This window comes from Eupeodes corollae, chromosome 3, assembly GCF_945859685.1.
Source record: "Eupeodes corollae chromosome 3, idEupCoro1.1, whole genome shotgun sequence".
NCBI lineage: Eukaryota > Metazoa > Arthropoda > Insecta > Diptera > Syrphidae > Eupeodes > Eupeodes corollae.
Genome location: NC_079149.1, coordinates 74,590,842 through 74,610,402, shown reverse-complemented (window position 1 = coordinate 74,610,402; position 19,561 = coordinate 74,590,842). Strand labels below are relative to the sequence as shown.

Here is a 19,561-nt window from a genome sequence, read left to right as displayed (position 1 = left end):
GGTATTCCTGCAGTCTACCTATGCCTTAAAGAATTTTTTTACCCTGGTTTTCCACGGAACAAAGGTTTTTTTAAATAAGTGTTTAGTGTAATCAGTGCTATAAAAAAATAAAAACAAACAATATTTAATTTATTATGTTTTATTAGGCTCTTTTGGTCTTTTTGTTTTTTGGAATGCGAATAAATAAAAAACTTTATTCCATTCTTTTACCCAACGTTTCGTAAAAATTCCTTACTTCTTCAGGGGATTTTTTTGTTCTTTATTCAATACTTGTATTAAATCACATTATAATTGTTAAAAACTCCGTATTGCAAACTCCCGACAGCACTGACACAAATTTAAAATAAATAACAAATACAATATAAAATAAAACAAGCAAAAAAAAAAAAATTATTAAACTAGACGAGAAAGACATTTATATCACAGACACCGATAATATCAAACAAAGCTATGCTGTAGCACTTTAACATCAAGTACCTGAAAATTAAGCTGTGATCGAGTCCATCTCAATTGCTCTTGATGCCCAAAAAATACAGGACAACGAAGGACAGATACCAACACCTCCCAAAATATGTCAAAAATCTGTACTCTCACCGCCAAAGGCTGAAAAAACGTCTTCGTAGAATTCATCAGAGGAAACTCAACAGGGTGAAAATCGAATACCGGGCTATCAAGAATGAATTGGAATGTGTGAACATCATGTTCCGTACCTCCATCCGACACCACAACGATATCTCTTTCAAAAAGTTAACATCAAAGAATGACAAAGTGGAAGCTTTTGCCAACTACTTTGAACAGAGTTTTACCCCAAAACCATCAACGGACCAATCCTTCCTGAACGAAGTGAAAACCTCCATCCAGTTGACTCAACAGCCAATCATTGTAGTTCAATTTGACGACATTTGCAAAGCCGATGAACCACCTAATATCCAAAAATTCTGCAAAGATTATTAGCATCTTGAAGTCAATTGAAATATACGGGATTTCCAACTACATTCTAAAAATACTTCCGCAAGTGTTTATGATAATCTTGGCTATTATCATAAAGATCTGGCAGCAGAAAGGCAGTACCAACATGAACAACTACAAGCCGGTCGAACTCCTTATCAACATCAGCAAATTTCTGGAAGAAGTCATATTATAAAGGCTGAAGAAATTCAGCAACGAATACAACATCATCCCCGACATGCAGTTTGGATTCCGACGAGCTCACTCAACGATCCGTCTCAGTCCGCCGCTGTTAATAGCCACCGAGCCACAGTTGGATACTTTCTGGATGTCGAGAAAGCTTTCGACAGAGAATGGATGGTATATATGGTTTACCATATCGAAAAATGCTATGGAAAAACTCAAAGTCTTCAAAGGGAAGTAATTAAGGATATGCACTAATCTATAATTCTACCATCAACGACAGAAGCACTATAGCAATCGAAGAGTCTACGAAGAAGCTGAAATCAACCCACTTGACCAGTTCCTTGAACAAGCCGCAAGGAAGGTAATCACCAAAGTCGCCAGCCACCCTAACCAATTAATAAGGCGGATGATCAATCAGGAACGGCACCTGGACCCGAGAATACTTTGTGGTATGAATATCTTCGATACATTCCCCACCGACGACGACATCTCCTTCTATGCTGACCTGTAGTTAGCATACTACCGCGGCTATTAACTTCATGTTAAACATATTGTAGTTTTCGGCTTGGTCCGAAAATTAAAACTTATTCACATTTTGTAAATAAAACACAAATGTGGTTTATTCAAATCACTCACAAACTTATTTATTTAACACTTTCAATTATTACTTTTAAACACAGTCTTGACTTTCCATTATTACTTTTCAAATACAGTTTTTACTTAATCACAGTTCACAATCAATCATGAACCGCTTCGCTTCTCCGGCTCTCGCCCTTGAAGTTGAATCAAGGACCTGGTCCTTCAGATTGAAGGTCATGCGTCAAGGTGACTTGGTGGCCACATATAGAAAACCCAGTTGTGAAGCACCAACAAGCCTTGAAAACGGACGGGTTTACTGTTGACACACCATGCAAACGAATTAAGGACAACAAACTTCGGATATGGAATGTTATGTCCCTTAACAGACCACGTGCTGCCGAAGAATCAGCGGATGCCCTAGACTGCTTTAAAGCACATTACCGCCATCCATGACCATCCGCATCAATGCTAATTTTGGCAACATTTGCCTGATCTGCGCGCACGCCCTCACGGAAAAGAAGGATGACAACACCAATGATATATTCTTCGAGATCTTAGACAAAACATATGAGCAGTGTCCTAGCTACGATATTAAAATTGTCCTGGGCGATTTTAATGCCAAGCTAGAAAGGGTAGACATCTTTGGTGCAATAATCGGGAAAAACAGCCTGCACGACAACACTTCCGACAACGGATTTCGTCTCATTGGTTTTGCTGCGAGGCGAAACGACGGTAGCCAGTACGCGTTTTCCACACCTCAACAACCACAAAGGAACTTGGAGTTCTCCATATCAATCTATCGTCAACCAGATTGACTATATTGCGATCAACGCTATACACGCTTCCAGCATCATGCATGTCCGAACTTTCAGAGGAGCTAACATCGACTCTAACCACTACCTAACTAACCAAGGCAAAACAAGGAAATGCTGGGAGAAGGCAATACGTTGAACGGCTACAATCGCCAGAGATCGCCAAATTCTTCTCCGACGGAGATGCAAGTATCCTCTCTCGAAGTTCTCTGCCGCCAACACAATGTTTTGAAAACCAGTGGTAAAATTGCCAAGATGCAATCAAAAAAGCCGCTTCTATCGGCAGGAAAATGCAGCCAAACAACAAGCATGCAAAGGGGCGCTGCATAGAAGGACGAGAGTTGCTCACGAGCTCAATGAGTAGAAGAGATGAGAGGGAAAACGACTTCTCAGAAGGAAAAAGAGAGAGCATGAGAAGCGTGCGGGCGAAGATATTGAGAGGTTCAAAAAGAGGAATGAAGTTCGAAAGTTATATGAGCAGGTGAAACGCAGTTCACAAGCATATAAACTCCGAACCGAAGTCTGCAAAAGTCAAAGTAGAAACATCATAGTGGAACCGCAGTCAATGCTGACAATATGGAAGGACCACTTCTGCAGACTGTATAACGGCGATGACGAACTGAACTCCGCAGACACAGGCGACGAAAGCCAACAATATCGCCCTCGCCACTTAGACGAAGTAAATATTTCCATATTTAAGCTGAAGTCTAACAAAGCCGCTGGAGCAGATGACTTGACAACTATCGAGGAATCAGTCTATTCAACATCGCTTACAAGATCTTCTTTGCTGTAATATGTAAACGTCTAAAGCTCATCGTCAACAATCTGATTGGTCCTTAACAGTGTGGTTTTAGACCAGGAAAGTTCACAGTCGATCAAATATTCACATTACGGCATAACCTGGAAAAAATCCAAGAACATCAAATCGACACCCACCATCTTTCTAAGGCCGCATATGTCACCATCTTTAAGGACGAACAGTATTTAGCCATGTCTAGTTTTGGCATCCTTCCCAAAGTCGTCTGTTTGTGCAGGATGACCATGGAGAATTCACACTGCTCCATAAAGATTGGAAACATTTAACAGAACCTTTTGATGTCAAAAACGGGTTTAGACAAGGTGATGTGCTGTCATACGATTTTTTTTAACATCGTGTTTGAAAGAATAGTGCAGAGCTCACACGTCAACACTAGATGCATTATTTTTCAAAAGTCTGTCGAATTACTAGCATATGCTAATTACATTGACATAACAAAGTACATGCTGTTGTCAAGAAAGGACCTACAACACCGACGTCTTGGTCAAAACGTCACCATGGACAGACGTAACTTAAAGGTAGTCAAGGACTTCGTCCACCTTGGCTCCACTATAAACGCAGAAAACAACACCAGCGCTGAGGTCAAATGAAGAATAACTCTTGCGAACCACTGTTTCTTTGGGCTAAGAAAGCAATTGAGAGGCAAAGCCTTCTCTCGAGGGATCAAAGTGTCGTTACATAAGACCCTCATCATACCGTCCTGCTATACGGAGCAGAAGCATGGACTATGTCAAAAGCGGATGAAAGCACCTTGGGTCGTTTCGAGAAAAAAGTTCTTCGTGCAATCTACGGTCTCGTATGCGTAGAAGGGATGTGGAAGAGAAAATGAAACGACAAGCTGTACGGGCTGAACAGCGACGTAGACTTAGCCAGAAGGGTAAAAGTACAAGACTAAGATGGCTAGGACACGTAGAGCGCATGGAAACCAATGCTCTGACCCGGAAATTCTTCGAATCCACACCCGCAGGACAGCGAAGAAGAGAAAGGCCGCGATCAGGTCTCGAGCACAAGTTTAAAGTGACCTCACCCAACTTCGAACGCGAAACTGGAAACATCTAGCTAGGGACCGAGGTAGATGGAGAAGTTTGTTGGGTGAGGCCCTAGTTCACACAGGACTGTAGCGCCACCTTAAGTAAGTAAGTAAAATTCTGAAATCCCTGACAACATTACTCGCAGACATGAATGATTGAGAGTTGTAAGTCACTAAGCCCTAGTTCTCAACGAACTGTTGCGCCACCTTATTTATTTATTTATTTATTTATTATAATAGCAATAATAAAAATAATATATGTTGTTTGAGCTGGTTGAGTTTCTGACCGCTATTGTCGCCTGATGTATAAATAATTTCCATGGTATGAGAATGTTAATGCGATTTTTTTCTTCCTTCTAAAGACCAAGATCATTTCAATATTAAATGGTTTTGTTTCGTAAAGATTCATAAATATTGAATCATCCATATGATAATCATAGTATGAACCACAATCTCGCAAACAAGTGGTTATTCTTTCTTTTTTCAAAAGATTTCATACGTAAAAGGAATCTTAATGTGGTATTCAAAAATCTTGTCCGTAACATTTTTGGCTTACGCATAATAGAATTTCTAATGTCTCAAAGTGCGTTCGAGTCTTGAAAACTATTTCAAGTTTCGTGACCTTTCTATGCTTTTAAATATTATCTTGACCAATCAACCCTTATACCTTAGAGATGTTTTAATTACTGTCTCATCCCTTAGAATTCGAATTCTGATACAACCACGCTATGCATCTCCCACTTCGGAGTGTCAGTTCTTTGTATATTCTACACGTCTATGGAACCCCTTACCTCGTCAATTGAGAGAAATTAATGGACTAATGAAAAACATTAAAAACAATTACTCCCTGCTTTAAAAGTATCTTTCTTTTAAATACTGTTCTACTTGCTAAGTTAAATTTATCTTTCTCCTTTCTCTATTTGTTAGTTGTTTTCTTTATATTATCCTTTTCTTAAAAATTGTAGGTTTTAAACCTTGTACATTTTTAAATTTAAACGCTTGTCTCTATTTTATAAGACAATGTCTTAATGTATATATGTATATGTATAAGCACTTTCCGAAAAAAATAAATTGAAATTGAAAACAAAAAACGCAATGGATTTAAGAAACAAAATTGATTTTAAGATGATTTATATTTTATAATTATAGCTGTCAATTGTTAAACAAATTTTTAAGATTTTCATCAGAAATTTAAGCAACTTTATGGACGAATACGTCGGCAACAACGGCTCTATTTTGTTTTTAGTAATTTTGGTGGTTTTAACGATAATTAAAGAGGAGAGATGAGGTGGATGGATCTTGTTTGAGATATATAATTTTATCTTGTCTTGCTTGTCATTTTAGTTTGTTTAATTTTAATTTTTGCTAGAGAATTAGTACACAATTTAACTTGTGTTTATTTTAATTTTAGTTAATTTGCATTTTAAGTGCACACATATATGTGTAATTTAAAAATGTTATAGTGTTAATTGCATATCGTTTAACTGACTGTACTTCACACTCAGTGCATGTAAATTCCCTTTAAATCTTGCAATGATATCTTAATTTAGTATCTTAGTAAAATTACCAGTGACACAAACAACTATTCAAAAATTTGTAAGTCAGCGATTAGAAACTAGGTTTTCGCTCAGATTTTGGATATACAAAACACCTTTGACGTTTACTTTAATACCTTCATTTTCCTCTGATCGGTACACTCTCTTCAGCAAGTAGATTTTGCTTTACTCGTTGAACGGTAAGATCTTCTTTCATGTTAGCTACTAACTAACGGCAGAGAGAAAAAAACTAAACGAGAGAACCAACTTCGACGGTTGCTCTCTTTTTGCCTACAAGCTGCGATTTGCACATAAACTTGCATATGTATTAACTCCATATAAAAAAATGTGGGGAACGAATACTTATGCAAGAAGATGTGCATACTCCCCACATTAAAAAAAAATGGCGTCTACCTTCGAAAAATGGCGGATGCCATGCTGTTCAGAGGTGTTCAAAGAAAATTCAAACTTGTGGATGAACAATTTTTTGGTATTCTCATTGTGTTACTTTGGGAGTAATATCATTCGAATATGAAGTGAAATTAATTACTCTTGTTAGGTGCTAGAACAATGAAGATTTAGCAACAATTAAAAATTACGCATTTAGAGATAATATTAGTTAATAATAATTAACTAATTAATAATATTAGTTAGTTATTTGAAGCCAGTTTTAATTATTAAGTAAGTAAAATAAATTAGGTGGTGCAACGGTGCAATGAGAGTTAGGACCTAGAAACATAAAACTCTGAAAGCACTACAACTATTATTTGTTTTATTATTAGCTGCGTTTATGCGTTTAATTTTCGCTCAGACCGTTGAAAAATGCAAAAAAAACTCAGATTTAGTTCAATTTTCAGAGTTCATCGACTTAATTTCGGCTGCGAGAGTTGCTGGAACATTGACAACGAGAGTTAAAGAATGTAAACGTGGATCATTAAAATAAAACAACGCAGAAACATTGAAAACATTTTTATATACTCATCTCTTTTTTACATTCCTATTGTATTTGTGTGTACTCGTTGTTTATTTTCTTTATGTTACTGACATTTCCAAAATGCTGAAAATAAGTGATTTAAGTAGAGACTAAATAAAAACCGAAAGACTAATTCATAACAAATAAATGTTACGTTAACACTAAGTTCCAGAAAATATCGATTGATACCGCAATTACAAAAGATATGGATATTTTATATTAATATTCCCGGTAAACTGTAGACCTTTATTATTTCCACTTATTATAATTAATTCGATGTTAAATAATTCAATGCAGTATATTGTAGATAAAACAGCAGTTAAGTTATTAGTTAAGGTATTACTATTGAAATAAACATAACATACATTTATAAAAAACATGTACTTGTTCATAACAAATAAAGTCTAGTCTAAAAAACCTTAACCTTGTTATACACTCTTTCTGAACACATCTTTTCTGGTTTTGGTTGTTAATGCCATCTATCTGTAACTCAAAGAAAGAGAAAAGAAAAACAAATTCACCACAATCTTCCGTTTTAACGTTTACCGTAATTCATTCACAAACGAAAATTGTTTGCTAGAATTAATTTGTGAAAACCAGAGAGAGAAAGAAATATCAAATGTCTCGATTCTCTCTGCTCTTCGAGGTGAAAACATGTATACACCGATACGAATTCAACACGCTATAAAAAATGAGAGTAAGAGGTTCCAAAGGGACGGAGACGAGGAAATTTGGCTCTCTCATTTAGTTTTTTCTCTCTGCTAACGGATCCAAACTCTCTGGAAGTGTTGGAAGCAACTGTGATACAACGTCGCTCTCTGCTTATATTGCCCCTGCTGATTTTCTAACCAAACCATCGAATTCCAGAAAATAATAACATTTTTTTCATAAAGTCGAGTTTTTCACCAACAATTTAATGGAAAAAATTGCTGAGGGGTACGCACTAAAAGCTAAAATTTTGGTAGTTTTTCTCCAAATCGAAAAAAGCGTTATTATACATATGTTCTGTGTAGATTTAGGTGAGCTACAATGTGAGCCAACATTTCACTTTTCAGAGGTAGGACATTTTGCTATCTAATTTTTCTGGACTTTCATTATTACAAAGGATTTTTTTAAAGTAATTTACAAAATAATAATTAATCCAAATAGATGTATTCCTAAATTAAAATGAAATATATTTCTTTGGAGTTTTTGTACAGCTTAAAAAAAAACTAAATGTTATTTATTTGTTGAAAACAAAATTATATATATAGGAATTAAAAATTAAACGTTATCAACACCAGTATGTGTCTTAATTTCTTATGCAATAATGATTATTTTAATTTTCAGGCGAAAATATACAAAATGGAGACCATTCTGAAGCTCACTTGAGTACATTTTCTCATAGCAGTAAAGAGGTAAATATTTTGAAAATACAGAACATTTCATCAATCAATCAAAAATTGTGTATTTCTATGACTTTTTTGTTAATCGCAGGATCTTTTTGTGGACTTTTTAATTCAAACGTCGATTTACTCCTTGAAAACATATGTACATACATTTGTTATAAAATGTTTTTTTACCGACAAAACGTAAATTTTTAATTCAAATGTATTCAAGTTATTTAAAAAAATAAAAAGTAGAGTTTATATAATTGTCGGAGCAAAATTCTATGAGGCTTAGCCCAAGAGTGGTACCCAAAAAAGGTGTGTTCAAGGACATTAAAACTTTAGAAATATCGTAGCTGGGGATTTTCAGATATTTAAGTTTCAACATTTGAATGCACCTTTTGCTTGAATTTTGTGCGATTAAAAGAAAATTACGTGTTATGTCATAGGAACCGTTAAACATACCCATATGTATTTGTTATCAAATAAATAGTGAGTTTTTGAATGGCGTCAGAACTTTGATCCTAAGATTTTCAATTTTTTAAAAAATCAATTTAGATCTTTAGCCTTAAAACAAATGGCGTTTTTCTTTTTTAGTTCAGAGCTGAGCTCTGAGCAGAGTCTGAGCGAGCAGAGTAGAGTTCTGAGCAGGGTATGTTCAGAGCTCTCTGATTTAATTATGAAACAACTGAGCACTAAACTGTCATGATTTTAAATGTCATCTGTTTGAAGGCGTTCAAAATATTCTTTAATCAAATTAATTTATAAAACAATCATAGAGTTGGTCCATTTGACTCCTGAAATAAATTTGATTCATAAAAATGCTATATGCAATTAGCTTTTTCGAAATTATCTTTCCTTCTACACTAAAGCGACTAGCCTCTTCCGACATTTTTATTGTTTTGACGATATTTTTTTTAATTTCCCAGCTTTCAAATATCAAATTGTTTGTGTTCAGCATTTTACTCCGTTTACTCTGTTATTTTATTCTGAGCTCACAGAACGTGCTCTGAACATGTTCAGACCTAAAAAAGGAACACGAATTCGAAGCTCTGGACGATCAGAGCTCAAAAAGAAACACAATTATTCTTTTGACAGTTCGAGCTCTGCTCTTAACTAAAAAAGAAAAACGCCAAAAGTATTTTTTTCACAAACTTGTAATTCAAAAAAAATCTCTAGTGACATTATGTGAAAGTGACATTAGTTTCAAGATTCAGCCCACAATAAACAAGAGAATTCCCTTAGAAATCTTAGCTTTGAGCGTTTGATCAAACGGCGTGTGTACAATATTGTGGCTAGATCTTATGCGAGAAAAACTAATCAGTAACGTATTATAAAACGCTGGGCAAAGGAGTTCAATGATTCCTATGCTACTCTTTCTTTGTATAATTGCCATGTTCGTCCTCATCTTGAATATGCTTCGCAGGTATTGGAACAATTCAACATAATTTCATTCGCTTTGCCCTAAAGGGTCTCCCTTGGGAAGATCCTTTTGATCTGCCTCCCTATGAACATCGTATTCTACTTCTTCAAATGCAATCTCCCCATCAAAGGTGTGTTAATAATGACTTAGTATTTTTTCATCAACTCATTAATGGTGAAATTGATGCACCTTATTTGTTTTCTTGTGTACATTTGAATTACCGAGGCGGAACCCATCACATTTGATTTTATACATATTGACTTCCATAGAACTAACTATGGCAAGAATGAAGCTTTAGTTAAAGTTAAACTATTCATCGATAGATTTAAATTTAAATAAGGTGGGATTAAAATCATTGTTTAGAACCAGTGCTCCACTATGGTAAACGTTCTCATTTTATTTGTTGTTCTGTAATAATTAAATGTTAATTTTGTTTTGTATTTTGTGCGTGTGTAAGGCTATTATTGTATAATTTTTTACTAACAAATAACACATGTACTTATGATGAGCCTTTAATCGTAGTTTGACGCTTGCTATAAGCTTACTACTTTCTGAAAATTCTGAAGTGTAAAAAAAAAAGTTTAGTTGAAAGATAATGATAAAATTTTTTTAATTTTTTTAAAAAGCGTGTTTATTTCTGACCCAAATTAGTACTTGGACATAAGATTAAGTGCTTTTTTTGGTATTCTATACATAGTACATTGAGAAATTGCCAACAAAACGATCCGCAGGCGCCAGATTTTTGTATTTATAAATTGATACAACTGAAAGAAAATCTGTCAGAATTATAATATAAAAAAACCCACAAATTTTTGTGAAAATCAAATGTTAAAATTAACATAGCAAAAAAACTCACTAAAACTAATAAAATGGACAATTTTCAAGAAGAAATGGTAAGAAAACGTCTGAAAGTTGAGATTCTTTAAAAATGGTTTATTTAACAATTGCTTCAAGGAGGGGGTTTGTTCGTAGACTACTACATTAACATTAGCTTGAAGAACGCCTCAATTATTTATATTCCTGAATCGAGTTAAAATGACCTTGATTTGACTCTATTCCCTTCGGAGATCGGAGTCGAGTCAAAATTGATATTTTTCCCCAATGGAAAACAAATACATAATTCAAAATGTACAACTACTCAACGAACATAGCCATCGAGATGCAAATGCAATATCAATCGTACCAACATTTGAGAAGGATATCACATAAGATCCATTCGAGACTCGTATAATTGTCAAAAACCCATCCATAGTAAGATTGTACTCTAACTTTTATCGGTGTCATTCATGTTATGGATATTGTTTTATCAGTTAATTTTTCGTATTATTTTTTGCGTGTGTTAGGTTAAAATTTTATAATTTTGCTAGCAACCAACACTTACATTTAAATGTAATGAGCCTCTGATCGAAAATTAAATTAAATAACAGCGTGTTCTTTCTTATAACTCTAAAAAATGTCACTAGAGATTTTTTAAAAAAAAAACTCCTTAGTTTGAAGCATCATAATTTGAACGCTATTTAAATATAATGCACGACTGGGTCGCACGAAGTTGCTCCTGATTTTTCAAGAAAACGTTTACTTTTCAATTTTTCTTTGAAAATTTTATTGTTCATAAAGTCAGCGGTTAAAATTTGACAATATTTTTAATTCGAGTATTGCACCACTTCCCCCAATTATGTCTTGTTGAATTCATTTTTCGAAATATTTTCAATTATAATTGACATATAATTTAACAGAACGGATGAAATATCATTGATAAATAACAAAAATAATAACGAAGCAAGATGACTACCGTGCACACTATTATTTGAATATAATGAAAATTGTGCACAAATTATTTCTAATAGCTTTTAATACTCCGCCATCTACTGAATTTGCTTTATCCACATGATGATCTTCCCTGAAAATTAATAACTCTTGATCAAAAAAGTCAATGCCTAAAATAATTGCGATCAACCATGTTTCAGTGAAAGCGGACAGAACGTATAGAAAAGCCTGATTATTATTAAAAATCTTACTACTTTTATTGCGAAATGCTCTTAAAAAATATTGGTCTTGATTTTGAGGTGTTTTAGATTGACGTTGGCAACTATGTACATAAAAAGACATTTATCTTCATATGTTATTTTGTCAAAAAACGCATTTATCTTGCGATTTATTTAAAATAATACAAAAAATTTTTCATCGCAGTTGATCTTTTCATTGAAAATTTCTATTTTTGTTCCAGGATATTTCAATAGATGATTCTCCGAAGAAAGACAAGAAAAAGAAAAAAGGACTCAGGACACCATCTTTCTTGAAAAAGAAAAAGGAGAAAAAGAAGGTCGAAGCTTAAAGTTGACATCCATAAAGGCATCTATTCATGGTTATGAATGCAAAAATATATTTAAAAAAACACACACATTTTTAATAATTAAACATTGATATTATGATATGACACACAAGCAAAACACCGAATTCAAAAACGGTTGAGTACGATAACTAAATATCCAAAAAATACTATTTGATTTTTGTAGAACTATAATGGCGGGTTGGTCAATTTTTTAAATTAATATATTTAAAATGGATGCAATTATTTTAAAACAATACTTATTTTTTAGGCTTAAGTCTGTTTTATTATGTATGTATTTAATACTCTAACCTATTCAAAATGGAATACTTTGAAACATATTTCGGAAGACAAAAGCATTTTATTCCTTATAAATTGTTAATCCATGACTATTTCATTCGAGCACTGAAGGCAAACAAAATAAATAGAAAAAAAAAGTTTTCGAAAAAAATGTTCTACAAAACTAAGTTAGTATTTACTGGACTTTTTATCGAACTCTACCCACGAAAGAAAACAGATTTACCAAGCCAATTCTAAAATGTATTATTTAAAACAAAGGAAAAGTATTGAGACTATAATGCAACTATGTTTTCTTATGAAAATTTAGTGCTAGTTATTATTAAATCAACTCAAACGACAAGATAATAGTAAAATCAAGAGCAAACAAATATGTATGTAAATAATCTATTACTCTTTATAAGAAAAGACATACCTTTACCTTATACGAAAAAAGATGTATTTTAAAAAATCGGACATTTAACTAAATCTTTTTGACTTTTTAAATAGCAGAAGCACTAAAAATTACAGATTGACACGCAATTTGAATGAATAATTTTGGTACCCACACAAAAACTACACCCCACCACATAACTTTTAAGACACGAAATAATAATACATTTACATATGCCAACATATGAACACCGAAATAACACGTTTAGCACGAAGTGTTGTGTAGAGGAGGTTTGATGGGCTCTTGCATTAAATAATATAAAATTTCATTATTATAAATATAGTAAGCCTAGAAATGAATTATAAAAAAAATACCTGTAAAGAACACTGAATTGTGTGCTCCAAATGCAATTGCTTCAGTTACTTTTCAAGAAGCATTTTTGCTTGTTGTATTTTATATCTTTTTGTTTAAGTTATCTATAAATTGAGTAGTCTTATATAAATGTATAAATATTTTTATATACGAAATTCAAATTATTGTATATTTCTGTCCTTAAAAAAGATTATTTTATTTTAGTAATAACATTTTGAATAATATTTCTTTATTTAAAATTTAAGAAAAATGTATTTTGGGCAACAAAAAGTTATGAGTTGTTGATTTCTATTTAATTTATTTTTTGTTATTTTTAATATACTTCTACGAAATATTTTTCGAATGAGCTGTTAGTTTTGTTTTATTTCATATATCTTGCACACATCACAATCACAATAGACCAGTCAGTTAAATTAAACTTAAAATCATGCACAATAATGTAGTTCTGCATTTTTGATATGTTATTAGAATAGTTTTAATCCTAATTACCTTCTTCAAAAACCATTTCTCGTTGCATTTTGATCGAAAATTTGAACTAACGTGCATTCACGAAGAAATTACTTATGGGACAACATCAATATGCTTTGATCAATAATTGAATACTGAAATCAATGGATTTGGTTTGAGAATGGAGACAGTTTTTTTTTCTCTTTGAAATTTTTGTGAAGTGAATGAAGTAATTTTTTACTTTCAGTGGTCATTTAATGTTATTAAACTTTAGAGTTTTCTCAAGTGTACACGTTTTGGTATAAAATTGTAAATTTTGTTTAAGTAACAAAATGTAATTTTCAAGTACTCAAACGCGATTTATTTTTTCATGCAAAATATATAAATGAATGATTAAATAACGACAATGTAATCAATCAAATACCTTTCGTTTGTTTTAAAATACATAGATACATAACAAGAACATGGTTTAAAAAACATTCACTTTTTTATATTTAAAAAAAATATTCTATTTAATGATACAATAATGGTAATATAACAAATGAAATACAAAACTTTATTAACAAAAACCCTTTCGTATACAAAATTTATTCAATATTCATATTTTTGTACTAAAATTGAAAATTTGCTTCAACAATTTTGCAGCTTTAAAAAAAAGGTTTTTAAAATAAGTAGTTTTCATTTTTGTCGTACTTGGAATGGTATTACTAAAATAAAACTTTGATATTTTATTTTTGTCCACTGATTTTTTCTATCTTATTTATCGATTACCTATATTATATACATATGTTTTGATTTTTTCGATAATTAAGACAAAATAAATTATTTATTAAAACCAATTTTTAATTTCGGATCTTATATTATATTACATATTTACATATGTATGTATGCGTATGAAATCGTCGACGGTGAAGATGACACCACATCTTTTATTCGTGCTTTCTAATGGAAGAAGAAAGACACCACCTTCCTTTGTGTCGTTTTACCTATGCCAATGTGCATGTTCAAGGCTGTATTCACACGACCACCTCAAACATTTTTAGACGTGATTTAACTTACAAATGTCACTTAGAACTATCGTGGAAATGGGATCTAACTTTTCTTCGTGCTTTTTTATTGAATAAATCTAAACTTCGCGGGATACAATAATCAAAAAATAGACAAAGTTTCCATCTATTTATTGTTAATAGCAAACCCTATTACTATTTATTGTTAATAGCAAACCCCAAACAATTATACATACATAACATATGTATGTGTACATATGAAAAAAACCCTTTCGTATACAAAATTTATTCAATATTCATATTTTTGTACTAAAATTGAAAATTTGCTTCAACAATTTTGCAGCTTTAAAAAAAAGGTTTTTAAAATAAGTAGTTTTCATTTTTGTCGTACTTGGAATGGTATTACTAAAATAAAACTTTGATATTTTATTTTTGTCCACTGATTTTTTCTATCTTATTTATCGATTACCTATATTATATACATATGTTTTGATTTTTTCGATAATTAAGACAAAATAAATTATTTATTAAAACCAATTTTTAATTTCGGATCTTATATTATATTACATATTTACATATGTATGTATGCGTATGAAATCGTCGACGGTGAAGATGACACCACATCTTTTATTCGTGCTTTCTAATGGAAGAAGAAAGACACCACCTTCCTTTGTGTCGTTTTACCTATGCCAATGTGCATGTTCAAGGCTGTATTCACACGACCACCTCAAACATTTTTAGACGTGATTTAACTTACAAATGTCACTTAGAACTATCGTGGAAATGGGATCTAACTTTTCTTCGTGCTTTTTTATTGAATAAATCTAAACTTCGCGGGATACAATAATCAAAAAATAGACAAAGTTTCCATCTATTTATTGTTAATAGCAAACCCCTATCGAGGTTACCGATCAGAGAGGAATGTTCTCCGATATTTCCGAAATATATCAATTTTGGATCATCGTGTCCGTTCGGATACACAAATTAGAGAAATCTCCGAATCAAATTTTGATGGACGTCGAAAATGTCATACTAGTGCAGTGCATGTTTCCCGTATAATTTCGCATTACATTCGTTATCCATTCATCTGAAGTGCAAATGAATCCATTTACTTTAGTTATTTTTTGTTTATTCGTTTTCGAAAATATTTGCTTTCGAAATGCATTATTGATTAGGGCCCCTGTATTAAAAATATTATATCTCAAAATAATGTATATCAAAATACTATGTATACAAAATAATGTATGATCAAAGTACTGCATCTCAAAATTCTTGAAATTATCAAAACGATTTTTTAGCCTTATTTACAGCACTTTGAAATACAGAATCCTTTTTTTTTAATCATAATAATTTTTCATTAGCATAATATTCTAATATACTTCTCTTGAACAATTATACATACATAACATATGTATGTGTACACATGATAGTTCAAAAGTCTTTGAAATAATAAAATCAAAATCATCATCAATAGTATCTTCTTATTTTCTCTTTCTCATTTTCTTCTTCTTAGTTATTTTCATCTCTCCCACATTTGTACATGAATTTTTCCATCATAATCAACAATTGCACCAAACTAATTCTTCTGCCAAATATTCCAATATTATACATTATTATGAGATATAGTATTTGACATTACAGCATTTTGAGACACAGTACTTAGAACGTACAGTATTTTGAAATACAGAATCTTAACCATACAGTATCATACAGAATTTTTGACCCGCTCCCGTATTTTCTAAATAATTTTGGTGGAAAAATAACAGAAATTTTATCCACAGCTTTTTGGCTGCTTCCTTTTGTTTACTTATGCTATTTCAAAATTAAATATAACATAAATAAATGAGGTTTCGTAAAAGTCCGTTGATAACTAGGGCACAGTGACTTTCAACTCTCAACTATTTCTGTGTGCAAGTAATGTTGTCAGAGATGGATTTTAAATTGAAATAAACACATATACACCGCAATTATTATCAACTTTAAAAGTTTATTGCACTACAATATTTTTTTAAGAAATGCTCTTTATTTGTATGAACACAAAAACTTTTTGGGACTTAAAAATCAAAGTATAATAGAATAATGAACCGAATTCCATCAAAAACTTGCCCAAGCACTAATCCTTTCTTTAAAAAATATCAAAGTAATATCTGTAAAGCTGTATTTTAATCATTTTCTTTAACGAAAGAAATAGTGGAAAGCACAAAAACCCGTAACGATAACACCTATTTCACTAAACTGAAAATAATGACTTTTTCATATGGCGTGGGTAGATTTTGGGGCCTCGTGGCGGCCATTTTGTTTTGGAGACATCTGTCAAATCTTTGTTTATTACTCAGTTGTTTATGCCAAATCATCGTGGCATGTTGTTCAATCATGTACATAACTTGCCAACTTGACGAGAAAATCGCTGGGGTCCCTGGAAGTGTACAGCAGAACCTCAAACTCCCATACTGCTTTAAACATGCTAGCTGTATTGGCATTAGTAACACCCAAGTGGGTGTGTATTCCGATCCCACTGAATTCTTTATTTAAGGGTATAACTTGATAACTTCTCGTGAATTTGATGCTTTGTCTGATTCCATCCAAAGAATTGTTTCGTCTTATCCTCGTACTGAAACCGTTGTTACGGGCGATTTCAATGTACACAATTCTAAATGGCTTCCACATTTGGGCCAGTCAACACCAGAAGGAGTGTGTGCTGAGATCTTTGCTGAGTTAAACCACCCAACTCAGCTGGTCAACGAGCCCACTCGAATATCGAACGTGGTAGGTCGAGCAGAAAACACTCTTGACTTGTTTCTTACCTCTGACCCTAGTATGTAAGTACACTATTAGTGTTCTATCTCCTCTAGGCACATCTGACCATTGTGTCATATCAGCAAATTTCTCGTGTAAAACTCTTCAGTTAAAGAAAGAGCTCCTAAGAGAATCGTTTGGCAATACGAGAAAGCCAACTGGGACGGTCTCAATAATTACTTTATAATCTTTAACTGGTTACTATGCTTCCTTGATAGTGACGTTGGCGCCAGCGCTAATATGATCACAAGTTTGATTATGCTGGGAATGAGAACTTTTATCCCGAATAGGTTGAAAACATCAGACCTAAGAAAAACGCATTGTTCGATGCGAGCTGTAAAGAGGTTATTAGGGTCAAGAAGGTAAGTTTCCGTTGTTTTAAAGCCAATCCAACTGAGGAAAACCGGAATAATTTCAAGCAAGCCAGGAAGGCCTGCAACGCCCATATTCGACGGACCAAATTTTTACATGACCAAAAATTGGTCATTTGTAAAAAATATGAGGAACTCTTCCTCGGTTCCTACGCTCGTTGTGAATGTCTGCAACATCTAATTCAAAACAGCATTGTACAATGGGGAATAAGAAACCGCGTGGAATTTAATGCTTCGAAAACCCAATGCTTTTTTGTATCGTTTAAACGAAATATACCCCCCATATCCATAAATGGCACTTGCATCAAGGAAACTGAACATCTCGATATTCTCGGTATGTGTATCACCAACCACCTTTTGTGGGACACATACGCGATGTCGACAAAAATGCCAATGTTCGGGTTTTCTAAGGCGAATCAAGTAGTTTTTCTCCCCCTCGGATCTGGATGTTATTTACAAGACTTATATACGTCCATAGCTTGAGTATAACACCTCCTCCTAAGTCTGCTCAAACACTTGGATGAATTTAAAAGTACTTTCAATGATTCCAAAATTGACGTCATTTGCGTATCTGAAACATGGTTGACCGAACAAGTTGATAGCTGCTTATTGAGCACCGGTAACTTTAAAGTTTTCAGATCTGACCGTATTGTTTCTAGGGGAGGGGGAGTGTTTTTTTTCATAAAAAAAATGTTTCAAAAGCAAGTTAATAAGAAGTACAGACAATAATAGTGGATTGTAATACCTATTTATAGAAGTCACTTGTGCATCCAATAAATGTCTGATTGATGTTATCTACAAACCACCAAACATAACAGACACAAACGTCATTACAGACATTCTAGAGGAAGTAACACCTAACTTTAACCACATAATTATTGCAGGAGACTTAAATATTGATCTATTAGATAAACATAACAGTAGGACCAACAATTTCAACGAAAATCTATTATCCATCAACCTTTTTCCAGTTAACACTGATCAACCCACGCATTTTACTTCGTCTAGCTCCACTATACTTGATACATTCCTGGTCAATCAACCACATCTTGTGAACTTCTATGGGCAGCTTGATGTTCCCGGATTTTCCAAGCATGACTTAATTATCGCTTTTTATAACATTAACCTAAATCCGACCTCAGAAACAGAAAGCATTTCATTTAGGAATTTCAATGCAATCGATATGCAATCATTCGTAACAAGTATGTATAACTCTAATTTAGAAAATATATACTACATCTCAGACGTAGATGAGCAAGTTTATTTCTTTACTAACAAAAGCCGCGTTTTATTATCACGGTGATCTGATCCGGTTCAGATCATTATAATAAAACAGCATTGGATCATCATATTTTTTATTATTTAAAGTTTGGTAGCAGTGTCAAATTCGTTCTTTCAAAAGTGACATTTCGAAGCAAAACAAATATAAACAAATACCCAAAATGGAAGCTGCTGTCGTTGATCGAAGTATTCATTTTAATTTTAATTTCTTTTCTCTATTAAAAACTTTTATAATTTGCAGTTTTTATTTGAAAGCGATGAAAGCGAAGAATCAAACAATTCAATTTTATCCCTATTGAATCTTATCGATGATGATTCAAGTTCCAGTTGTAGCTCGACAACTTCTGAAAATGTGCAAATCACAAAAATCAAAAAATGTTGAAAATACTTTTACATGAGAATTTTTTGAAATCATTCTTTAAGTTGAAAATGGTTGTAAGAAACACTTAGGTGACATAAATTAGAACTCAGAACCGTCTGAACCATCTCAATGAAGAGAGTAGTTTTGAAATGACAGTGGTTTGTATATAACACTTCCAAGAATTTCGAGAGAAAATCATACAAAATTCTTAAAAGTTTTACATACAACCCACCGTCATTTCAAAACTACTCTCTTAA

At 32.8% G+C, this 19,561-nt stretch overlaps 1 protein-coding gene across 7 annotated transcripts in view; it reads left to right on the top strand.

The window, feature by feature from the left end:
- LOC129949459 (protein hu-li tai shao) overlaps nucleotides 1–13,387 on the top strand; it is a 90,867-nt gene extending 77,480 nt beyond the window's left edge. For 6 of the 7 annotated variants that reach the window (XM_056060929.1, XM_056060930.1, XM_056060931.1 and 3 more), the window contains exons 10-11: nucleotides 8,210–8,277; nucleotides 11,892–13,387. In XM_056060929.1, the coding sequence (XP_055916904.1) occupies nucleotides 8,210–8,277; nucleotides 11,892–12,005 (182 nt within the window). In that variant the 3' untranslated portion in view covers nucleotides 12,006–13,387. The remainder of the gene's footprint in view (nucleotides 1–8,209; nucleotides 8,278–11,891) is intronic. The other variant, XM_056060936.1, reaches the window with a different exon arrangement.
- The last annotated feature ends 6,174 nt before the right edge of the window (nucleotides 13,388–19,561 follow it).